Source organism: Vidua macroura, chromosome 6 (genome assembly GCF_024509145.1).
Source record: "Vidua macroura isolate BioBank_ID:100142 chromosome 6, ASM2450914v1, whole genome shotgun sequence".
Taxonomy (NCBI): Eukaryota; Metazoa; Chordata; class Aves; order Passeriformes; family Viduidae; genus Vidua; species Vidua macroura.
Genome location: NC_071576.1, coordinates 44,735,969 through 44,757,423, shown reverse-complemented (window position 1 = coordinate 44,757,423; position 21,455 = coordinate 44,735,969). Strand labels below are relative to the sequence as shown.

The 21,455-nt window shown below is 43.8% G+C and overlaps 1 protein-coding gene and 1 long non-coding RNA gene across 3 annotated transcripts in view; one reads left to right on the top strand and one right to left on the bottom strand.

Annotated features, from left to right (window-relative positions):
• SLC22A18 (solute carrier family 22 member 18) overlaps window positions 1-21,455 on the top strand; it is a 61,292-nt gene that overhangs the window by 20,213 nt on the left and 19,624 nt on the right. Inside the window, exons 5-6 of the mRNA XM_053981453.1 lie at window positions 16,032-16,147; window positions 16,634-16,744. Coding sequence (XP_053837428.1) covers window positions 16,032-16,147; window positions 16,634-16,744 — 227 coding nt within the window. The remainder of the gene's footprint in view (window positions 1-16,031; window positions 16,148-16,633; window positions 16,745-21,455) is intronic.
• Window positions 4,149-6,953, bottom strand: LOC128809456 (uncharacterized). Of its 2 annotated transcripts, none has more exons than XR_008437725.1 (5): window positions 6,879-6,953; window positions 6,665-6,781; window positions 6,307-6,378; window positions 4,382-4,513; window positions 4,149-4,260 (listed from the first exon to the last, which is right to left on the bottom strand). It is a non-coding gene; the product is annotated as an uncharacterized LOC128809456 (long non-coding RNA). The 2 variants fall into 2 exon arrangements; XR_008437726.1 differs by having other exon boundaries at window positions 4,382-4,510.

The window sequence follows — 21,455 nt, the reverse complement described above, 5'->3', positions numbered from 1 at the left end:
ACTTTTGTCCAGGCTTGCGTCAAAACCCCTCACAGAGGAAGAGAAGGCTTATGCTATCATCCTGCTTGCCTTCCCTCCTGCGCAATCAGGCCCCTCTGCCAAAAACAGGAATTGGGGCTTTTGCTGGAGCCCAGTGACTACCTGCAGCCAGTGTGCAGCAGCACAACCGCTCATGCTGTGCTCCGTGCTCCTGGTAATGATATCAAATCAAACAGGAAATTATTTTTGGAGCAGTGAAGCATGCTGAAACCCAGCAGAAGGCAGTTGTTTGCGTAACTAGAGCTGTGGGAGAGCTGCCTCCCTTGTTGCCAAGCACTTGACTTCCTATCCTGGTGGCTTCCCTGCTCCCGGCAGTGTGAGCAAATCCCCTTAGGCTTGGGAGACTGGGCTTGGTCCAGCATCCATCCTTCCTGCAGCGCTTGCTTCATCACTCTGAAAGTCCCCAGATGCTTTTTGGGGTGGGGGGTGTCTGAACTAGCTGATTCTTACTCCTTAGTTCACTGCTCATCCCTCTCCTTAAAAACAAGCTACCCTGAAAACAAAGGGTTTTCTCAAGAATTTCAAATGTGTTTCGGTTATCTCTCAGTAGAGGTCCATGTCGGGCAAATAGCCCATGCTGGAAGTGAAACAATAGTTCTGCTTCAGTCTGATCATCTGCACCATGTGTTTACACCCTGGCTGTGTTTCCAGCACCAGTTTGGTGCCCTGGCGGCACACACGGTGCCTTCACAAGGATGTGCCCTGGCACGCAGTTCCTTTGGCTGCACTTCAGCACCTCCTTTTCACTGTAGCTCTTTCAGGAGTTCCCAAGTGTCTAATGGGGCTTGGGTTGTTTCTTTTTTTTTTTTTTTTTTTTTTAGGGGTAGAGTGGGGTTGGGGGCATTGTCTTGGCATACTGCATCTTTTTCACTCTCTAGCAATACGTTTTCTGCCTTTTCTTTTGCTCCATCACTGCAAGCTGCTGTTCAGGCACTGGCCTCACCTCCACCTGTATGCTGATGTTTCTCTTACCCAAACAGGTATCACCCTGGGCTCTGCCTGCCTCTTATGCCCTCATACCAGAGCAGAAATAAATCCTTTGGTACTTTGTGAAATGTACATTTCACTAATGTACACTAATGTACAGCATTTCACTAATGTACTAAATGTACATTTAGTGAAATGCTGTGCCCCATAAAATGGCATTGCTAATGTGAGTTGTAGAATTGCATTAGCCAGAAAGAATGACATAAAGCCATGACTGCAGAGATGGGGCTTAAATTCCTGACTCTAAAATGTGATGCTACTGTACAGAAAGGAAGGACTAAGTCAGTGCAGAGAAGTTTCAAAAGCCACCATGTGGGTATAAAGCCTTTTTTGTTTGTGGAATTATTCTGTCACCCTTCAGTCGTACAAATGTCACCCCAGAAGAAAGACTTCTTCACATTGGTGCCCTGTTCTGGAGAAGTCCCTCTCTGATTATTCATGACCGCTGACTCCTTCAGCCATGTGCCCCTTTCCTAAGGGCTGCAGGGTGGAAAGATATTCCCTGACGTTGTGAAAGGCAGGAAAAAATCCAGTGCACCCGAAATGACTCAGTCTGAAATACTTATGGCTTTTCAATAGAGTAATTAAAATCTCATGCAGCCCAGTTATGGTGAAAAAGGTGTCTGCCCCGTGTGAGGCGGAAGCTTGTAACAGTGACATGAATGTATGTCAGCAATGAGAGCCCAGGGCTGGGATAATGGGCAGGGTGATTTCCATACTCTATCAAAGTCTTGGTGTTAAGCAGATTAAAAAATAATTTTTAAAGCCACTGTTATTTCAGTTAATCATAACCTTTCAGCACAAGTGCTGGACAGCTTCTGTGTGGTTTGGTACTAGATGATGGAGCCTTTTGTTTCTGTCTGTTCCATCCACGTCTACATTTGCAGCTATCTAATACCTTGCTGTCTAGGGCTGTTTAGTAAATGTTTTTAGTTGAAGATCCAATTATTTTCCCCTTGACACTTAATTGGTCCTTGTGGCGTCATGATACCTTGTGCCTTTGGTTTTGCTTTGTTTGGTTTGTGAGGGACATAACACAGAGTGGGAACACTCTTGGAGACCTCCCAGTTCCATCTTGAGTGTGCTTCCTGCCTTGTCTTTCAGCTCTCTTTCTTTTCTTTGTCCCCTCCACTGTCCTGAAGGGATGAAAGAAAAAGCTTTGAAAAATCTCCTGTTTGGTGGCTGTTTTAACTGGTCACTCAGGCTTTGCCTGCTCCAAAGCCATCCTTGGTCTACAGTGCTTTAGCCCAAATTTCTTGGGACCTAAACTGAAGCATTTATTAAGATGTACCCCAAAAGGGAATCACATTTCCTGACAATAAAATCCATCTCATGAAATGAAGTTAGTATGAACCTTAGAGGCAATGCAAAGAAAGGAACAGCTGCAGAGTGTGAGGAGTAATACAGTAAATTGATCAGTTTGAAACCTCTAAGGTTGGTCCTGTTTCCTCAGATGAATGCCATAGCTGTGTCTGAATGGTACCTCTATTTCTCTGCTGATATTTTACCAAAGTGTTGCTGTAGGGAAGGGTTTAATTTGAAAGCTAATGCCACAATTATACTTTGTCACCTTATCTCTGGGAACCACTTCAGTTCCGTTTCCATGACGTTCCTGAGAAGCGTGAGACTAGAAAGGGATTTATTGTGTCTTTGAACTGCCTTTTGCTCTGAGGGATGAGGATATAATTGTAACGTAGGAAGGACAAACTGAACATGTTCAGGCTTGTCCTGGTTGATCTTTCCCTGTTGCTTTTTTTTCCTTTGCCCCTTGCAGCTAGCACTCATGACTGGGACTTTCCAGCTGATAAAGCCTTGGCTAGCCTCAGGGCTAATTTGCTCCTAGCAAAACCAGCTCTCTGGCCGGCTGGATGTGCGGTTTCTTTTGATGCCAACAGGACAAGGGTTTGCCACTTTTTTTTCTGCCACCAGAGCATCCGTCTCTCACTGTTCACATCTGTGGGATGAGTACATGGGGAGTCTCGGGCACATGGCTTTCATGCTCCCTCTGGGATATTTTTTTCCACGTGTTTATTGATCTCTGATTATTCTCTTATCTTTTGGTTATATTTGGATTTTACAAGAAGTAAGTCTGGGGAAGAAATTAAGGCATATATTAACCAGACTTAAAGCAACCCACAAAGAACATCCCCAGAGCCTTCAAATTCTATGGTGCTTTGCTTTTAGGATATCATAGTATTAGTGTAGTTGAAATACAGGGTTTGTTGGCTGTGTCTGTAAATATAATTTGTATTTAGTTTGTGTAATTTAATTTTAAAAAATAGCCTTTTTCATAGACCACTACTAGACTTGATCTGAAGCAGGGATTAAAGGTAAATGTGTAGGTACCAAACTCATCACCTGTTTTACTCAACTGGTGCTACCTTACAATTTACTGAAGAGCAGTGAATTTCAGGTCCTTTCCTACTGCTAATCCCTATCCCTGTGCTCTGGCTGGGCTCTTTGTATTGGATTTTGATGCCATTTTGATGGGGATTGGCAGCCATCATATCTATGCCGCTGATGTTGGGCTTGATCTTAAACCATTTTCAGTTTTACTGACTTTCCTCTTTTCCATGATGCCCGCAGTTGATCTTTTCCAGCCCCTTTTCCATGACAGCCCCTGCTGCAGCCGGGATTGCAGCTTTTATTACTAATTCCTCAGGATCTGCATTGCTTGTTTTACTCTCACCCTGTGATTTTTACTCAGTCCTTCCTCAGACAAGTTTCCACTGACTCAAATTCATGCTTAAATTGAGTCAGGGCTCTAGGATGTGTCCCTGGGGCAAAGCCTATTCCTAGGGCACCTGGTTCTTGTGGACCTGGGCCAGCTGACACCAGTGTGCAACATCAAGGCTTCTGGGGAGGAATTCTTGAAACAGTAATAGGGATGTCACACATTTTCAAAATCTACATGTGTGTGCATCTCTCATAAGTGGTGTTGTAATATGTAGTTGCTGCTGTTGTGTTGTCAGGGTGCTGCAAGACACAGCAAGCTGTGGGTTCCCATTGCATCACTGTTGTGGCTGGGGCAGAAAATGGCTTTTGGAGGATCCAGGGAAATGAAAGAGGAGAGGAAAATTGTGATACTCTGGTCTGAGCACTAAACTTGCATGTGAGACACCTGATTTTTAAGGCTTTTTATTTCCACCACAGTCTTTATGGGATCTTACTAGGGCAGTCAGGTTTTCTGTGCTTCGTTTCCCGGTGAGTACATCTGGGGTGTTTGCACCACCACTATCCACAGGGATATTACGAAGATAAATTGTTAGATTTAAAGTGTGGGGGTTTTCAGCTGCCATTGCATTAAGTCTGTTTCTGTAGGTAAAAAAGGAAAACTTTATAACATGACTCTTACAAGGACTGATGCAGACCCAGGTCAGGGGATTTGTGTACTATGGACACCCCAGTATTTCCCTGGTGCTGTACAGATGTATATCCAACAGGCTTAGCAGCACTCTGAAGTCCTTGTTTCCATGGTTTTGCCCTGCTGAAAATAAAATTGATGATGAAATGAAAATGTAATTTTTTCCCCTGTGCACCGAAAAGAAAAAAGCCAAGAATCTCAAGGTAAATAATTTCCTAATTGTAAGTTCATCTGTTTAAGTGGACCTCTTTGGTGCACTGAAAGCAGCCACCTTCTGCAAGGCTCCAGGATACCACAAATACCAGTCTGAAATCATGGGCACTGCTGGCCACTAAATAACATGGCCCCTTGCTGCCTTTATAGCACCTGAAATACAGGTGTTCCCTAGGATGTCCTGCCAAAGAAGTGTGTGGCCTCTGGCTCTTGCACCAGCAGATGGCTTGAAATGTAAATATTCCAGCCACAGCAAACCCCAAGCATGCAGCGAGCGGGGGCTTCACCCCGCACAGCTACAGCAACGGATCATCGAAGCTTTCCAAACTCCTCTGCAGACAGCTGGCAGCTCACACCTTGCTCACCCCTCCTTATTTCCAACTGCTAATTTGCAATTAAATGCAACTAAAAATATAGTAAACACTCCGCTCACAGTTTTCCATACAAGTCTGTCAGGTAGCTTGCTGCTGCTGCTGCCATTTGGTGGTGAGCAGAGCGGGCCTGTGCCATAAGCAGGTGGCTGGGTGGAAAGCTGCCCATGCGGCTGCCTAAGATGTGGTTCCCACTGAGTGCTCCCACAAATACCAGTTCAGCATAATGCAGCTGATGCTAACTGGCATCCCTATAGGTGGTCTCTGTAGTGGGGCCAAGATGAAACGTGGTATGAAGAAAGAACTGAGTGCTTTCTCTCCCTAAGGGGAGTTCCTCCAACTGAGAGCAAAGCTGTGTGAGGCAGAGCTTGAGATGCAACTGCTCCAGCAGCTCTGCATCCAGTTAAAGGATATTCTTGTTCAGGGCTTTGGCAATGCTGGAATCCTCCAAAATACCCAGGATGAATAGACCTGGCAATTACGTTTCACTGGAACGAAATGCATTCAATTTGTTTTTATTCATTGCTCCAAAATGTGCAAGCAACTTTAGTTAATACTGAATGTGCTTTTTAACCCAAATTGTTTCCTACTATGCTAAACAAAGTAGTTGAGAATACCTCACTCAGTGAGAAGTTTCTTAGCCATTCCTTGGCTGGTGTTTCTCCTACCAACAGTGTAGAAGTGAAAGCTACTCCAATTTGCAAATGTGAAACCCAGAGCAACCTCCTTTCTGAATATATTTAACATGCATAAACCATTGTCATTATGGATGAGGGAAACAAAGGACTTAATTGAAGGAGTTCAGTAAATAGAGCAGCAGTGAGACCACTCCTGATTAGAGCATAGGAAGCCTGCCCAAACAAGCAAACTATGTGCCTTCAATTAATGGTTTTGCCCATTGTTGAAATTGAGTGACTCACTCATCTTATGCAGACACCTTTTGGGGTCAAACTCTTCATGAAATCAAATCAGCTGCCCCACAGCCCTCAGGCTCCATCTTTGCTGGAGAAAGGATTGGTTTTAAAGGGGCCTGTTGTGCAACCAGAGAGGTTGCAGTGGGATGCTGGAAAGTCTCCCACTTGACCCTTGAAATGCCTTATTTGTGACTTTTGGGTATTAGTGTTTAAACACTGCTTCCCATACAAAATTAGTCCTAATGTATCCTGTTTCATTAAAAGGTCTTACTAGACAAAAGATGCCGGAGCCCTTGATGAAGCATAGCAAAGTTTTTCACACCTTGAGGAAGGAGGAGTTGGCTTGGAACTACTTGTTCCAAGGCGAGATCAGTCTGTGCTATACCTCTGGTAGGATGCTGCATTTACAGTTACTTACCTCAAGTTAAAGAATTAACTTGTTTTACCAGGGATTACTTAGCTTTAAAATGCCATTCACGTGAGCACAGTCCTGGTAAGAGATGAATTTTAAGTGTCAGACTTGGCTAGCCAATGACTTCTCTATTTATTTACCTCAAAGCCTGTGGGGTGTGGAGGGAGTCCTTGCTTTTGTGTGACACAAGGGTCACTCTCAGGGATCACTGCAGCAGCATTACCAGAGCCCTGCTTGCAAAAGGGACTGCCAGAGGGAGAAGCTAGAGTCCCTTAGTGGGCTGATGCTGGGACACCTCCAAGATTGGCAAAATAGGTTGTTACCTGCAGCGTTCGACTATCTGCCCATAGTCCTGCTGTCTTACCAGAGTGTCGAGAAGGCACACTCTTTGCAGAAAGCCAGAGCATATGGTGTCTGTCTGCTTTTTGGAAGGTGGGAGAGGTCCTCTTGGAAGTAGCAGTCACTGCCTCACTCCTTAGTGCTAGTAAAAAAGGCAGTGGCTTGCTAGAAGTCTCTTCATGCTTTCTTTGCCAGCCAAATCCTACCCCTTGCCCTCACAGGAACTACCTGGACTCCACCTCTCATCCTTGGGCAGCAAAATTCAGCTCTCCCCACATACTGCTTTGAGCCAGCTGTGAGTGAGTGAGTGAGTGGAGTGCATCATGATGGGTGAGAAGTAACAGCTCCAGCCAATGCCAAGCTTGCAGATCTTCCAAAGCCACTGCTGTGAGTCAAGACTTGACAGGCTGGAGTGCAGCTCAGGTTACTACAGCAAATCCTCAACAGTTTCCTGCCTAGCTGAGTCTTTTGGAGTCTGAAGCACTGTAACCTCATAAAAGGTGGAAAAAGTTTGAACTCATTCAAAGATTATTTCGCACCACCTACAGCACTCTATGAAGTCAGACATGCTGTGACATATAATTAACGATGTGTTTGGTGGTGAGTCACTAAGTAGTCTAGCAAGCTCACCTTCAACCAGTCTGTGTGTGGGAGTCCTTACCCAGCAACACACCCAAACTGAGCATTTTAATAATTTACCACATTCTGAGCTTGGAAGAGTAGTTTTTGTTGCTTAATTAAGTAATTAAAAAAAAAAATAAAATAAAGGCTTTGCTACCTGTTAGGGAACAAACCTCCAACATGAAGGAGAAGGTGCAGTAGAACCCCAAAAATCTGCTTGTAATACTACTTTCTATTACTTTCTTTGGAGTATCCAAGAAAACAGTTAAGAGATAGGAAACTGCATTTTTGTGTTGGTACACTTGATAAGGTACATGAATATTTCTTGGACTAAAATGTGGCATTACTCTTTCCCAGATGCATGTCCTCCCAAACACAAAGTGAGACTTGCTCTTATTCTTATTTATTCTCTGGAATGTTTTAGGGTTGCAGGGGAAAAAGCAGCATTTTCCAGGGAATGAGCAAATATGTGCCTGTCTGGCTTGTGACATGGTGGTGGGAGACACAGATTTGATTCCCAGTGTAGAGAAGGAAATTGCTCTTGCCTCTCAATGTGATCTAGTGTCCTTATCCTTTCTCTGACAAAAATCATAGTAAGAGTCCTAGTAAAGAGGGAGAGTTGGACAAACTTGCATAATACTTCTCTGTTTACTTTTACAGCCTCCAACTATTTTCAGCTCAGGGGATTTCCTGATATAAATGAATGAATATGATTCATGATGCTTTAGTAATCTTCAGTGCATCATTCTTCTAAGTGCTTATCTAATCTCTCCTTGTGCCTGTTCAAACCTTTTGCTTCCACAACAACAGTAGCAACAAACTCCACTGACCATCAACATATTGTAAGAAGAATTAGGCCTTTCTCTTTCTTTTGAATTAGTCTCAGACAGTTTCACTTGATGCTTCCCGGTTTTTGTGGTGGAAATTTCCATGTCAATACTTCCTGCTCCAGAAATAAGCAGTTTAGAAAGCATCATTTCATGTGTGAATTTAAGACTTGTTTAGCCTGCAAGCATCTAATCTAAAGTTAGATCTAATCTGCGTTATTGCCCAATCTCTCAGCCCTGTGAGGGCCATATGCAATTTCCCACTGGCTGTTTTTTTCCCCACAACTCTTTTAGTTTGTGTATTCTCAGGAAATTTTCTTACTTCACTGCTGTGCCAGATTGATCACAGGTCGAAGAGCACACGTCCCAGCCTCACCAGAGGGGTGCCTCTGATGTGAGCACCGACACCTACTTTCTGATGCCTATCTCAACCTGTCCCAGCTCATCCAATATTAGTTAACACTTCTGGGATCAAAGCCAGGTGTTGCAGGCCCCCATGCAGGGGAGTGCAGCTCATACCTGGTCCTTGGCTAGATTTCTCCATTTCTAGGCATACAGGGTGATGCTGTATAGAAGTGTGAGGCAAGTAATGCCTAAAATAACTAAAATCTTTTGGGGAATGCAGTTTATTCCCCCATTTGTTACAAATTCATGTAGATGTGCAGGTGTTCAGTGAACCAAGGCACCATTGGGACTGTTTATGCTGTGCAATAGGGAAAAGCAATAACCACACATACAAGTGAAGCTTTGAATTAGGAAAGTGCAGTATTTGGAAATAGGGTGTTTATCAGAGAAAGAGCACATGAGACTAAATGATACTCAAAATTAGCGGCAGATTCTGGGCAAAGCATGCAGATCTGCCCACATCTTATTGAAGTGTAACTGATATCCTTCTTCCAGCAATTAGCCGAGTGCCGCAGGAGAGCACTGTGCTGGATGGGGCAGCACAAGTCTGGCATGGCCAAGCTGCTCCAGCTGCCTGGGAATTAGCATCCTGCCACAGACATCGTCCCGCTCCAGCGGTGGGATCTGCCGTGCCTGAGCTGGGGCTGGCTTCTTCCAGCTGCTTTTCATTGCTGGGATTCTCTCTGCAGCAGGTGCTCAGTTGGGATAGATCACTTTCATGCAGCAGAGCCCCTGATGGACAGACAGCCTTATCCATCCATACAAAACACTCTTTACCTGGGGATCTCTGCCAAAGGAGGATTTTCCCTGTGGAAGAAGCCCAACACTTCTTATTCAGTGCCCTGCATTGCCCTAGTGTTTTTTTCTGCAAGGCTGAGTATCAAGACCTACCTGCAACCCTGCTTGTGCTGGGTCAGTGACACACACAGCAGTGAATGTCCCTTAAGAGAAGCTAATCCACAGTTGGTTCCAGTGGCTGGTGATGGCTGTGAAGTCCTTTTCCTGTCCCATGTCTGATGTCCCCAGCACATGACAGCTCTGATGTACCCCTGTGGTTCCACTCCTGGCTCTTTGCCCTACTAATGCACCAGTGCCAATCTTCAGCACCCCTCCCTCACCCAGTTCTAATGGAAACAGGTCATGGAGGCTGCCCATTCCCCTCTTCATATTTTTTTCATTCTGCATCACACGAATTTTCCAGATGTGGCTGCCACTAGAAATAAGCAGTTGAATGAGCACTTGTCTGCGGGTGACTCATTCTCATCCTGTGAGGGGCTCTCTGGAGGGTGTGGATGTGAAGTGTCACTCCCTCCTTGGACAGCCTGCAGTGATGTCAAGCTCACCATAGTGAAAAAAAGCCTCCCGCTCTGCTCAAAGCAGTAGCAGCCAACTTCCGCTGCTCCTCATCTAAAGCACATGTGGCAAAAATGACAACCTGGTAATGGTTTCCAGTTGCATCAGGATGGTGAGCTCCCCTCTTTTCCTGCTGATGCATGGGAGAGGGTGGCTATCCACTCAAGTTTTATGTTCTGTGTCAAGAGAGGGGGAACACATTTCTCCATGTCTCTGTAATATTTTTTCCATGAGGACAGGAGTAGGAACTGCAGAAAGGAAGACTTGGGGATGGTTTGTTTTCCTCTCAACGGCATGGATAATGTGATGGGTGGTCCTCCTCCGGTAGTGCTGCCTTGAAGTCTGCTGAGCATTGGGTTGTCTGAGTTTATGTGTGTTATTGTGCTGTTTCTTGCCCTGGGCTGTGGAAGCTGGACTAGCTCTGTACATTGGCATGAACATCCTAGGAAATGTGGGAAAATTCTGTACGCTCAATAAGTCTTTTTTTGGTTGAGGCTTTTGTGGGTTTGTTTTTTAAAGAAGGCTCGGTGAAATTTTGTGCTTGGGTTTTTGGTGGTGGGTTTTTTTTGTTGTTGTTTGTTTGTTTTGTTTGTTTGTTTTTGTTTTTTTGGTGTTGTTTTTTTTTTTTTTTAATATTTAGGCAGAATCTCAACAATAGACCAGACCACAATGGGTCAGAGAGGAAATGCATTCAGCAAGGCAGTAAAACAGAGCTCCTTGAACAAAATCATCACTAATTTACAGTAAGCTATGCAGTAACGTATGCATCACTAAGTTATCAGGAACACAATGATCACTGCTCACTTTCTTACAGACCTAAAGCTGGTTACCAGAGCCCACGGTTTGGTGTCATGATTTCACCTGAACTTTCTTTTTTTCACCTCAGTTTTTTGCTTTGCTTTTCTTTTTAACTCACCAGCTTTTTTTCACCTATATCTGCCCCTCTAAGGGCATGAATGGATAGTGTGGCAATAAAAGAAACATTTTGAGAGTCCTCTCAGAGCTGTTTAAGGAATCTGGGCTGGCTATGAATGCCGGCTTTATGCAGTGCAGTTTTGAAGTAGGAGTGAGTCACTAAAAAACAATCTGTGCTGTCTCCATGTTCAACTTGGACTTTATTAAGAAAAAGAAAACAAACACAATGCCATTCACTGCCGAAATACACATTGATCCTTTAATCCACGGGAAATCATTGGGAGCTGCTTCCTCCTCTAAAGAATCAGTGTATTGACACAACGTTTAATTGTGCAATTACACGCATGTGTTCTTCTGAGCTTTGCAGAGCAGGGCTCTGTGCCTGGAATGCTAATGGGAAAGCCACTGATACCATCTCATGGCATGGGCAGCCTTGAATGCAGCCTCCCCTTAGGTACCTGCCTCCATGGTCTGTCCCAGGCTTCTCAGGCAGGAAATCAAAGATGGGAATTTCAGCTGAGTAAGGACTGGAATTTGGGCTAGAGCCCAAAACTGTGGCCCCTGTTGGTTTGTTGTAGCTTCCCTTGGTGGAGGCAGGAGGTTCCAGTGCCCAATCCCTGCTTGGCACTGCCTGGGAGTTGTGGCTGGCAGGTACCAGCTGGGATTCTGCTCAGGCTCCCTGTCTGTGAGCTGAAAATATGCCTGCAAATGCCTGGCCAGTGGCCTCTCCTGCTCCTGGTCCACTGCCTGATGCCCGCATGCTGCACATGCCTTTGTGGGATTGAGTTTTCATGGAAGTTTTGCTGAAAGCATTGCTTCAAAGCTACTGTGAAATTCTCTGCACATGTGTTTCTACATAAAATGTACCTAAATACACCCATATGTACTTGTTTGGCCAGGCCCTGCTTTCCAAGAGCTAACTGCATTTGCTCTAAAGTTTGCCAGGTTTTTCAGATGCTGCATGTGTGCCACCTCTGACTTCAGGGGCAGGTGACAGGAGCTGGAGAGCCTCTGTGTTACTGTCATGTCTTGATTCAGAAACTGAACTCTGATTGCATTAATTTGGCTCATACTAATTGACCCTGATGGGAGCAGGTTGTGAAGGAACATGGATTAGCTCCTCACTTTGCTGCCCTTGGGAGGTGTGGTGAAGGTTGGGATTTACCTGCCAGTAAATACAGGGGCTGGTTAGGTGTTAGATGGGAAGAAATGCAACCCTCCTCCAGGTGGCTTTGGATCCTAGGATTTTTTAGGGGTCAATCTGTTTTCCAGTACATTACTATTAATCAACATCAATTCTGCTTTCCCACCAGCATTTAGGATGGAGTTTCCAGATGGGTAATCTTAGCTGCCAGCCACTTGTCCCTTCTCCATGGCCACAGATAACTAAGTGAGCCTTGCACTGGGCCACACCATGGGTCCTGTGGCAAGTGGCCATCCCACTTTTTAAAACTTTAAAACTCTTTAAAAGAATGCTTTAAATGCATCCACCACATTTTACCTATTGGCTTCAGGAAAGTGAAAAGGAGAGGCTTTTGTTAAGTCCTGGCTCCTGTTATGGGCTCCTGGCCTCCAGGTCCCTCTGCTCATGTTCTCTTCTTGTTTCTCTGAAAGTGTTAAGTCAGGACAAGCTGCAGCTAGTCATGTTGGCAAAAACTAGTCCTCCTTGAACCTAGTTCCTCCTAGTCCTAGATTCAAATGTTTGCTCCCTGCAGCCAAAATGTTTGCATCCTCCTGAAAGCAGGAGAGTGGGATTCATTGGTCCCATGCAGAACAGGAAAATGTGCTTTATTCCTCTGCTTTATGGCAAAACAAAAAAAAAAATAGTGGGCAGCTGTGGTTTTAGCTGACACCTGAAAGGGGCTTTGCTAGCAGAAGTCCCCAGGGAAGAGACCAAGGAGGCTGCTGACCCAAGTCAGGAAGGGGCTCTCTCTACAGATTAAAAAGCAGAGGAATTATAAATAACATGCTGAAGTATACAGATAAAGTTACCCAAGTTATTTTGACCATAAAGCCCAGGACAGTAAAGGCCCTTAATCTCTCATTAATCAACAAGAAGCTGGAAGAGGCCATACAATGAGCTCAGCTGCCAAAGCTGCTGTGCCCTTTTGCTCCATTTAATTTAATTGTATTAGTCCTGCCCGCAGCCTTTGTTCTTCCACCCTGCTCAGGAAATCTGCTGCTGGGTTTGGCAAGGCTCACTCTGGTTACACATGGCTGGTTTGTGGACAGCCAGGAGGGATGAGAGGGAAAGCAGGAAGGGGAAGAGGACGGGAAAAGGTCCCACAGGAGCAACCTGCTTGAAGTACTTCATTTATCTTAATAGTGGCACTGCATCCCTTCCTGGTGAGGCTTCCTCCCGATAAGCCAAACCCAAAACTGAAGGCAAAATGACTCTGGTTGATATCAGCAGAGATGGGAGTTCATGCTTAAATTTTAAAATAAAAAAACAGATGAGAGACCAAGAGCCAGCTCTTGTTCAGCAGGTGCTACCAACCCAGCAAAGCATTCCTCCCACCACCTCCCTTGGTTTCACTTCATCTCTCTCAAATGAGCCAACAAACAAATGCAAAAGGTGGTTTCCAGGACACAGGTGAGTTTTGTCAAATTTCAGCATTTGTCCCTGTTGGAGATAGCAGAGCAGCTAACTGGAGGGTGTACCTTCCTTACCTTTCCATCAAGGAATGACAGTGCTTAATGTGTGGAAAAAGATGGAGTACTTGCAGAAAGATGTGCTTAGGAGAAGGGATCTTCAGATGACTTTGCTTCAGGCTTGTGTGGGAAACACAGTTTTGAGCTCCATATTTTACTGGATTTCTCTGAATTCAGCAACCAGCCGTATAAAATTTCACAGATTTGTTATATCAAGCCCAAGTTTTCCCAAACATATAAATTGTCAAGGTTCTCTTCTCCCTTTCACAGCAGTGAATTAACAGTCCTATGCTTGCAGTGAAGTAAGCACAGGGCATTGTTTGCTTATAGTTTTACAAGGTAATCCTTCTGTCATTGCTTACTCTAATTCTTCTTGGATGTGAAGAGTAAAACATATTTACATTAGTATGTGGGATTCTGGACAACCTCAGGAAAAAGTAGGGCTGGAAAGGAAGTTCTTCTGGCTGATGAAAAATTTTGAGATATGTTGTTTACATATCAGAATGAAAGCTTGAAATAGAGAAACTCCCAGGGGAAAAAAAAAAAAAAAATCACAACCCTCCCCATACACATTTAGCTAGCTGCGAGTACTTATTTCAGTTATTTTATCCTTTTTATTTTCTTAGTAAATTTACTTTATGTTGCAATGCAAAGTAGAAATTCTGGATGTCTTGGATAAAAATTTTTGTCCACAAATTTGATTTCAGTATTTTGGGAACTGCTTGGCATATCATTTTAATTTAGAAAGTGGCAATCTGCTGCACTAAAAATGAAAAGTAACGATCCGGTAAATGACTAATTTTGTGGTCTGAGTTAATTAGTGAAGCAGCTTGGCGGATAGAAGGCAGCAGGTCTAAATTACTGTGCTAAGTCCTTTTGCAGAAAGACAATATCTGGCTTTGTTATTTGAATAATAATTAATGAGAATTAAAATATTTAGCTGGGATTTTTACTGTTACTATTAGCGGGAATGTATATATATATATATATATATATATATATATATATTTTTTTTTTTTTTTTTTTTTTTGTTCTCTGATACTTTTCTTCCTTGTTTGCATCTCAATCCTTGACTGTCTTGCTCTGTGGCTTAAATAATACTCCAGAAATTATTCAGACTGCACCTTTGTCTAGCATGGAGGAAACTTGAGGCTTTTACAATTAGTGCTGCTGGTTACTTCATGAAAAACATGCACCATAGCCTGGCAAGGAAATCAGCAGTAAAAAAACAGGCAATAAGCAGTGTCTCATCAGCAGGCTCACAGGGAGCATCAGCTGGGGGCTCACAGCTCACTTTTACATCTTATTTGTGGCAGCACAGGTTGTTGGGAATGCAGGGATGGCATACTCACCTCCAAGTCTGCATAGATCTGCAAAACTTCAAAGCCTTCTTTGCTGAAATCTAGATATTACTTTGCTGAAGTCCAAAATGCTTAAATTTGGATGCCTCCAAGGCACCATGGTGCCCTACATGACCCCAGCCTTTGGTGTCTCTGCTGGGCATTTCCACCCCAAACCTGCTTCCTGTGGTTGGTTTTAAGCATGTGTTTTACGAAACCCTACAACTAACTGGGTTCTCATGATGGGGGAGACTTTTAATGAGCTGGTTTAGTGGATAATTGCTCTCACTGTTAAAACAAGCTTCTCTCTTTGTTTTCAGCTTGACTTCCCTCAGTTTCAGTCTTCCAGGCCTGGACTTTGCCCTGCTGTGTTTGTTAAAAGTAAAGCCCTTTAGAGTGTGGAATCTTCCCACATACCCTGAAAGACTAGGAAGAGTCATTTCCTAATCTTCTCTTTTAAGAGGACAGTGATAACTGGGGACTAATTATGGGCTCTATTGACTTTTTCATGTTTGTGTTTTTTAGATAAGTTGTAATTGTTCCTTTTTATCATTGTACAACTATAGTTAATAATTTCTGTTCACTGTGCCTACACCCAAGGATGTGGCCCTACTTCTGTTAAAGATTCAATATCTGGGGGCTCTGAGAGATAGATGAAGTTGGTTTGAGGCACCTTTGGAGAAAAGTAAGTGCATCAGTCAAAATGCTGTTGACCTTCCCAGAAGGTTTTGTAGTTGTGGTTTTATATTTAATGCCTCCTTTTCAAATGGTATTACCTCTCTGGTGGGTTTAGTTCTGCTTGTAGGCTGTATTCTACCATCCTGAATCATCTTGACTACTTTCCTTAAGTTCATTTTATTTCACTGAGAAATTTCAAGGAGTGAGATGATACTTAGACTAATGAAATTGGCGATTAGACAGAGATTAGATGGATTCTGAAAAGCAGATGCTGTGCTTTCTATGGGAAGATTTCTAAGCTTCATTAAACCAAGAAAAGCTCTTTTCCCCTGACACTTGAAGATTTAAAAGCATTGTATTATACCCTATTATTAATAAAATTATAAACTATCTTGATAAAAATAGTCATCTTTTGCTGAAATTTCAAACTGTGGTCATATCCAAACCCTCCATGAAAGGATGTGAGTTCTTTTAATGCCTTATGTACTGTGACTTGAAGAGGAATTGTTCCTAATCCAAATGCCCAAGCCTTTGCAGGATGGAGGTATAAATTCCTTGTTTATGGTATTTATCCAGTTACCTCTATTTTTTCTGTTTGCAGTGTTTATGTTCCTATATATGTTGGGCTGGTGGGAAATCTCATCAACATCCTGATAGCAATGGTTTGGATCCCTTCTCAGACTAAACCAAAGTCAGACCATCATGTGACAGAGCACAGTGAGTATTTTTTGTTTCTGATAAATAGTACATGAAAAGGGACAGGGGATTGACATGCTGCAAGAACTGCTGAAGGACCTTGGAGCTGATTTAAGGGCAAAAAGGTCCCAGCCTTGAGATGCTGACGCTTCAATGTCTAAGCTGAGCTTATGGAAGAGGATTATTCCAAATATATTGATCAGTCTGCCATATAGAATTGTAGTCTTCCAGACCAGACCTGTGTCTCAGAAAAGGTGATTGTGGAGCCCTTGCTGGGGGTTAGTTTGGTCTGACAAGGGAGGAAATCCCACTGTCTCATAGGGTTCCTCTGCATGCAGACCTGGCACCAGCTACCAGCCTCCTGCCAGGCACAAAGCTGGTGCAGCAGAGATGTGGGTTTTGGGTGGTTTTTGAACCTGAGCAGAGTCTCAGAGTTTCCTGCTTTCTAGCCTTAACCTGTATAAACAGAGCATTAACCCATATGTCATCCTTGTCAATCCTCTGCAGGCACATCACAGACTGGCAGCTTGTTTAGCATCAGAGAAATCCTGCACCTGATGAAGTTTCCGGGAGTAATGGAAGTTTTCATAGTCAAGGTCTTTGCTGGACTTCCCATAGGTAAATCTCACCCATTACCCATGATTACTGATGTATTTCGAATAAGATTATGTACACTGTAGGCCAGGCTTGTCTGAAGTTACTGCAAGCACATTGCTTTTGATCACAGAACAGTGAGGATTCACCTCCTAACTTGATGCTGGATGCTTTCAGGTATTCTCAACTACACAGGGTCAAAAGCCTTGGACTTAATGTCCAAGACACCACTTGTCATAAGCTGCATCTGGGAGTTTTGGCAAATCACTTAATCTCTCCATCCCCCTCACTGCAAATGTTTTTTTCCTCTTGTCTGTCATTTCTCTTTGGGCTGTAAGCTCTTCAGAGCAGAAGAAAATTGTTTGTCCTGTGCCAGAAAAACCGAGGTCCTTCCTGATTTTACTTTGTGATTTTAAGGTGTATGTGTATCCTAACCTTTTCCCCAGCAATTAAAAATTGTTGATGGATGAGAGGGCTGAGCTGCACACAGGGGACCTACAGCATGTTTCTTCCCTTACACATTGATGGGGATGCTTGTTCTTCTCTTCCTTATATATTCTGCTGGGGGAGGGGGGTTTGTGTCATGGTAGGAACTCGCTGATCCTTTCAAACCTTTCCCAAACCCATCTCTTTCCCTGCTTCCTCTGAGTCAGTTGCTGTCCTGGCAGGGTTCATATCTCCCTATTTGCCTGACTACGTATCCCTGGTCACAATTTAATAATCTTCAGTTTTGCCTACTCTCTAACTTCCCCCACACACTTGACTAGAGACAAGCTGAATGTCATCCTTATCAGTGATGTGTAAGGACAGGGTGATGTTCTTTGCCCTTCCACAAAGAGCTTCACAGCTCTTTTCTCATTCAAACCCAAAAAGTCCAGTTTCTCTTGATGATGATTTCAAGAACTGAGCTTTGTGCACATCATAACACGTGTGTATCATGCATCTGAACAAACTAAGGCACTTCCCTTCCAATCAGGGATCCTAAAAGAGGACTTAAGGCACCCTAGCTTTTAGACTTTGCATCTTTTTTCAATTCATTTTTGTCTGGAGAAGCCCTTGAAGTTTAAAGAACGTGAAGCATGATTTATAAATTAAAGGCTAATTTGTAAACTGTAAATTCAGTTTACAAATGAAAATAAATTTGGCTGTGGAGTGTGGCTGAATTGGAAGGGGATTCATGGGCTCATCTGTTATTTCTTGCTATATATCTGAGGGAACAAGTCCAACTGGAGCTGGAAGTAAAGGATTTCTGGGGTTTTTTTTTCCCTTCCTGTGTGTAGGTCATACTGGATGAGATCATTAATGCCAGTTGGTCTTACCCCTGCCACTGGAGACAGGATACAGGATACAGTCTCACTGACCTAACAGTGCAATTTTTTTTGGTTCTTAAGACAATAAACTTGTAAAACTGCACTCTAAAAAGTGTATAGAATTACAGCATTTCACAGAATGAGAAAGATGTTTTAAAAGGGTTTTCTTAGCTGATTCTGACTCATTTCTCATCTTAAAGTAGCATTCATTTCTCTGTTAAAAATGCCTGAGACTGCATCCATGTGAGCTTCCCACAGTAATTTCCTGTGTGCTCTCTTTTTTACAAAGGTCAGGCAAAATGCACTTTGCTTTAGACATTCCTGCCGAAATGCAAATTCCTGCCTGTTACATAATCCATTCTTCTTTGCCCGTGCAAAGCAAAAATGCTCACTGAACTGAAATAAACATCTCCTGCCCAAAACTGCAAGGCAGTTTCTAGGCAAAGAGGATGGAGACAGTGAAGCTGGAATTTAAGGCAGGCTAATAGTCTGTCACTGAGTGCCTGGGAGTTTTTCTGTAAGGGTAGGAGAAGGTTCACTTGAGGCATTCCTGCTGTAGCACTCACTGTGATTAAAATCCTAGTGTCTTCTCCTTGCAGGTCTCTCTTCACTTCAGGTCACTGACTAAACTGATGGCAGCTGAAAGGGGATCTGGCTGTCACTAATTCTCTGCAGCTCACAGCTGGAAGCTGAGCTCCTCATGAGCTCATGTACCTTTCATCCCCAGGCTGCAACTCTAGAATTAATTAGATTGCCCAAATTACAGACGGTTTTCTATTTACTTTGTAAACAAGTTTGTCATACACAGCAAAGAAAATCTTTTGTTCCTTATGGATCTCATTGTTGTCTAAAATTAGCTCGTTTGAGACTGAAAGAACCTCCCCAGGAGGGCTGCAGGGCTTGGAACCTCCTCCCTGTGTTGCATAAAAGCAGAGAAGTGGGCTCTATGCCTCTTGTAGGAAAGGAGCTGCCAGGGATTGAACAAGCAGCAGACAGCTCCAGCACAGCCGAGTTACCTTCTCAGCTGATTTGGGAAAAGAGAGCCTCACTGCATTGTGGTAGATAGGAGACAGAAAGAAAAACAAGAGGATAAAAACATCAAACATAACTCTCATTTGACAAGAAATCATCAGGGCCTTAAAAATCTTGATAAATAGCTGCTTGTATGAATTTTTGGCTGCCTAATCCCTTTGGAAAATCTGGTTTCAGCATGATTGCTTTAGCCCCTGCATCCCATTTTTTAAGGGATTTTCTTTCACGTGTTGAGCAGACTTTTGCAGTGAGCCTCAGGGCTCTGCATCCCATTACGTTTCCAGTCCAGTGTAGGAGGGCTGTGATGAACTCCCAGAGGCTGTGCTTGCCTTCTCACACCATCTTGCACTAGAGATTGTTAAACTGTTAAACTCACCCTCCAAAACTATAGGATGCTTTCAGACATGTCACTTTTTTTTTTTAATTTTTTTTTAAAATAGGGCTTTCACTCCTGATTTTCCTTGGTGCTTTTTGTCATCGTTACTGCTTCTCACAAACCATTTCCCTGCTTACTGCTGCATAACCTTTGTTACTCATCCCACTGATGCCAGGTTTTCTAAGGAGTTCACCCTTTTCTTAGACATCCTCAAAAAGGCAAGTTTTCTAGTTTTCTGAGGATATTTTATGCTTCTTTTTTTTTTTTTTTTTTTTCACATTGAGCCTGTCAGAGTGGACTGAGGCTTATCAGTATTTATGTGGCTGCATTCAGCTGACCTGCAGCCTACCCAGCTGGGAACCTGCTGAGATCTTTGTAAGAAATGCTTGTTCCAATGAGCACATAATCTTTTTTTAGTTCAATCTGAGGTTCACCTTGTGGTTTTCATCAAGAAATGTGTTACCAGTGGGAGAGACCACCTTAGTTTCTGGGCGAAGAGGGGCAAAGTGGTCTCCCTCCTCCAGGTAGCTTTAAGGGACCATGCAGGCAGAGTTGGTGACACCCATCTGAAAATGAGACCTTTGCATCTCCAGGGGAGCTGTGCAATGTATGATTCTAATTAAAGAGCACAGCCTGTTCCCCTGCTCTGAAAGAAAGCAGCTTGTTTGGAGGAGAAAGATCCAAATGTGTCTTAACTTGATGAGGGACTTGAAAGGGGAGAGGAGCTGTAGAAGCTGGAGCACAGTACCAGGAAGAAGCATCAGGTATGTAGGGAGGCCAAGCCCCTCCTAGGTGGTACCTACAGTGGGGTGCAGGATGAAAGGAGAGCTCCTGCTTCCATCTAATCTTCCTACAAGTGAAACTGAAATGAACAGGGCTAATGCCTTTATTAATGTTCAGCTCTTTATTAAAAAGATCAGCTGGGCAGGGGGCTTGACACGGAGCTCACCCCCGCAGTTATAGCTTTCCCAGGTGGCTGAATGGAAGGAGGGTTGCAAAGTCTGTTGCTGAAATCCAGAGCAGCAGCTGTCCCTTCTTCTTTCCTTGTGGCACACCGGTGGCCAGAGGGTGAGGAAGTATGGTGTGCAGAGTCTGTTGCTAAAGTCCAGAACATCAGTTGTCCCCACTCCTTTTCTAGAGGAAACACCAGGCTTTTTTCTCTGTTTTTCCATTTCCTCTTCCCACACCCTATTCTAGTCTAGTTTTTTTCGGTGATGGTGACGGACAAAAGTCGATCAGGGGATGTGTTTCCCTCTTCCTCAGCTAGGGCATTTGTCTAGGCCCCTCTACTTTGTTTAGTTTTTTTATTTAGGGGTGTCTTTATCCCCTAAAAATACTCCCATGATCCCAAGGGTTTTTTATTTGCATTTTAGTCCCAGAATGGCAGCGTGGGGGGTGGGAGGCCAGTTATCTCCAGGTAGTTTAGAGAAAACAAACAGAGCGATTAGCTAATTAACATTTAAGTATTGGTACTCAGCTAGAGTTAGTAGTTGTTTCAGTGTTGCCATGGGAACTAGGAAGGCCCTGCCCGGGAGTATCAGGAACTTTATTCACTACAGAAACCAAGTGTGGTTTTTCTTTCATTTCGTCACATGTGCCTTTTACAAACATGTGCAACCCTGTTGCCTGATTTGGGTGTTGTGAGTAAATACTGGAATTTGCATGTTACCTTAAGCTGGCTTGAGCTGAGAGTGATTTCAAAGTAACTGGATAACAGAGGTGTGCTCTCCGTGGAGGGGTGTGGCGAGGCCATAGATCTTCATGAGCCCCGGCTCCCAGGCACTTTCTCCATACAGCTGGAGAGTAGAAGAGCAGGGCACCCTTCCTGCCCCCATCCCTCTCTCCCAACCCCATGGAGCCAGCTGGGGTGCAGCAACTCCTGTTAAGGGGGAGGATGTGTCTCCAGTGGGGTTCAGGAAGGCTTTGTGGCAGGTCCTGGGATGGGAGAGTGTTGCTCCCTCCAGGCAAAGGCTTGGGGTGCCTGGAGGGAGGTCCTTGTTGCAGCAAGTGCTGCACG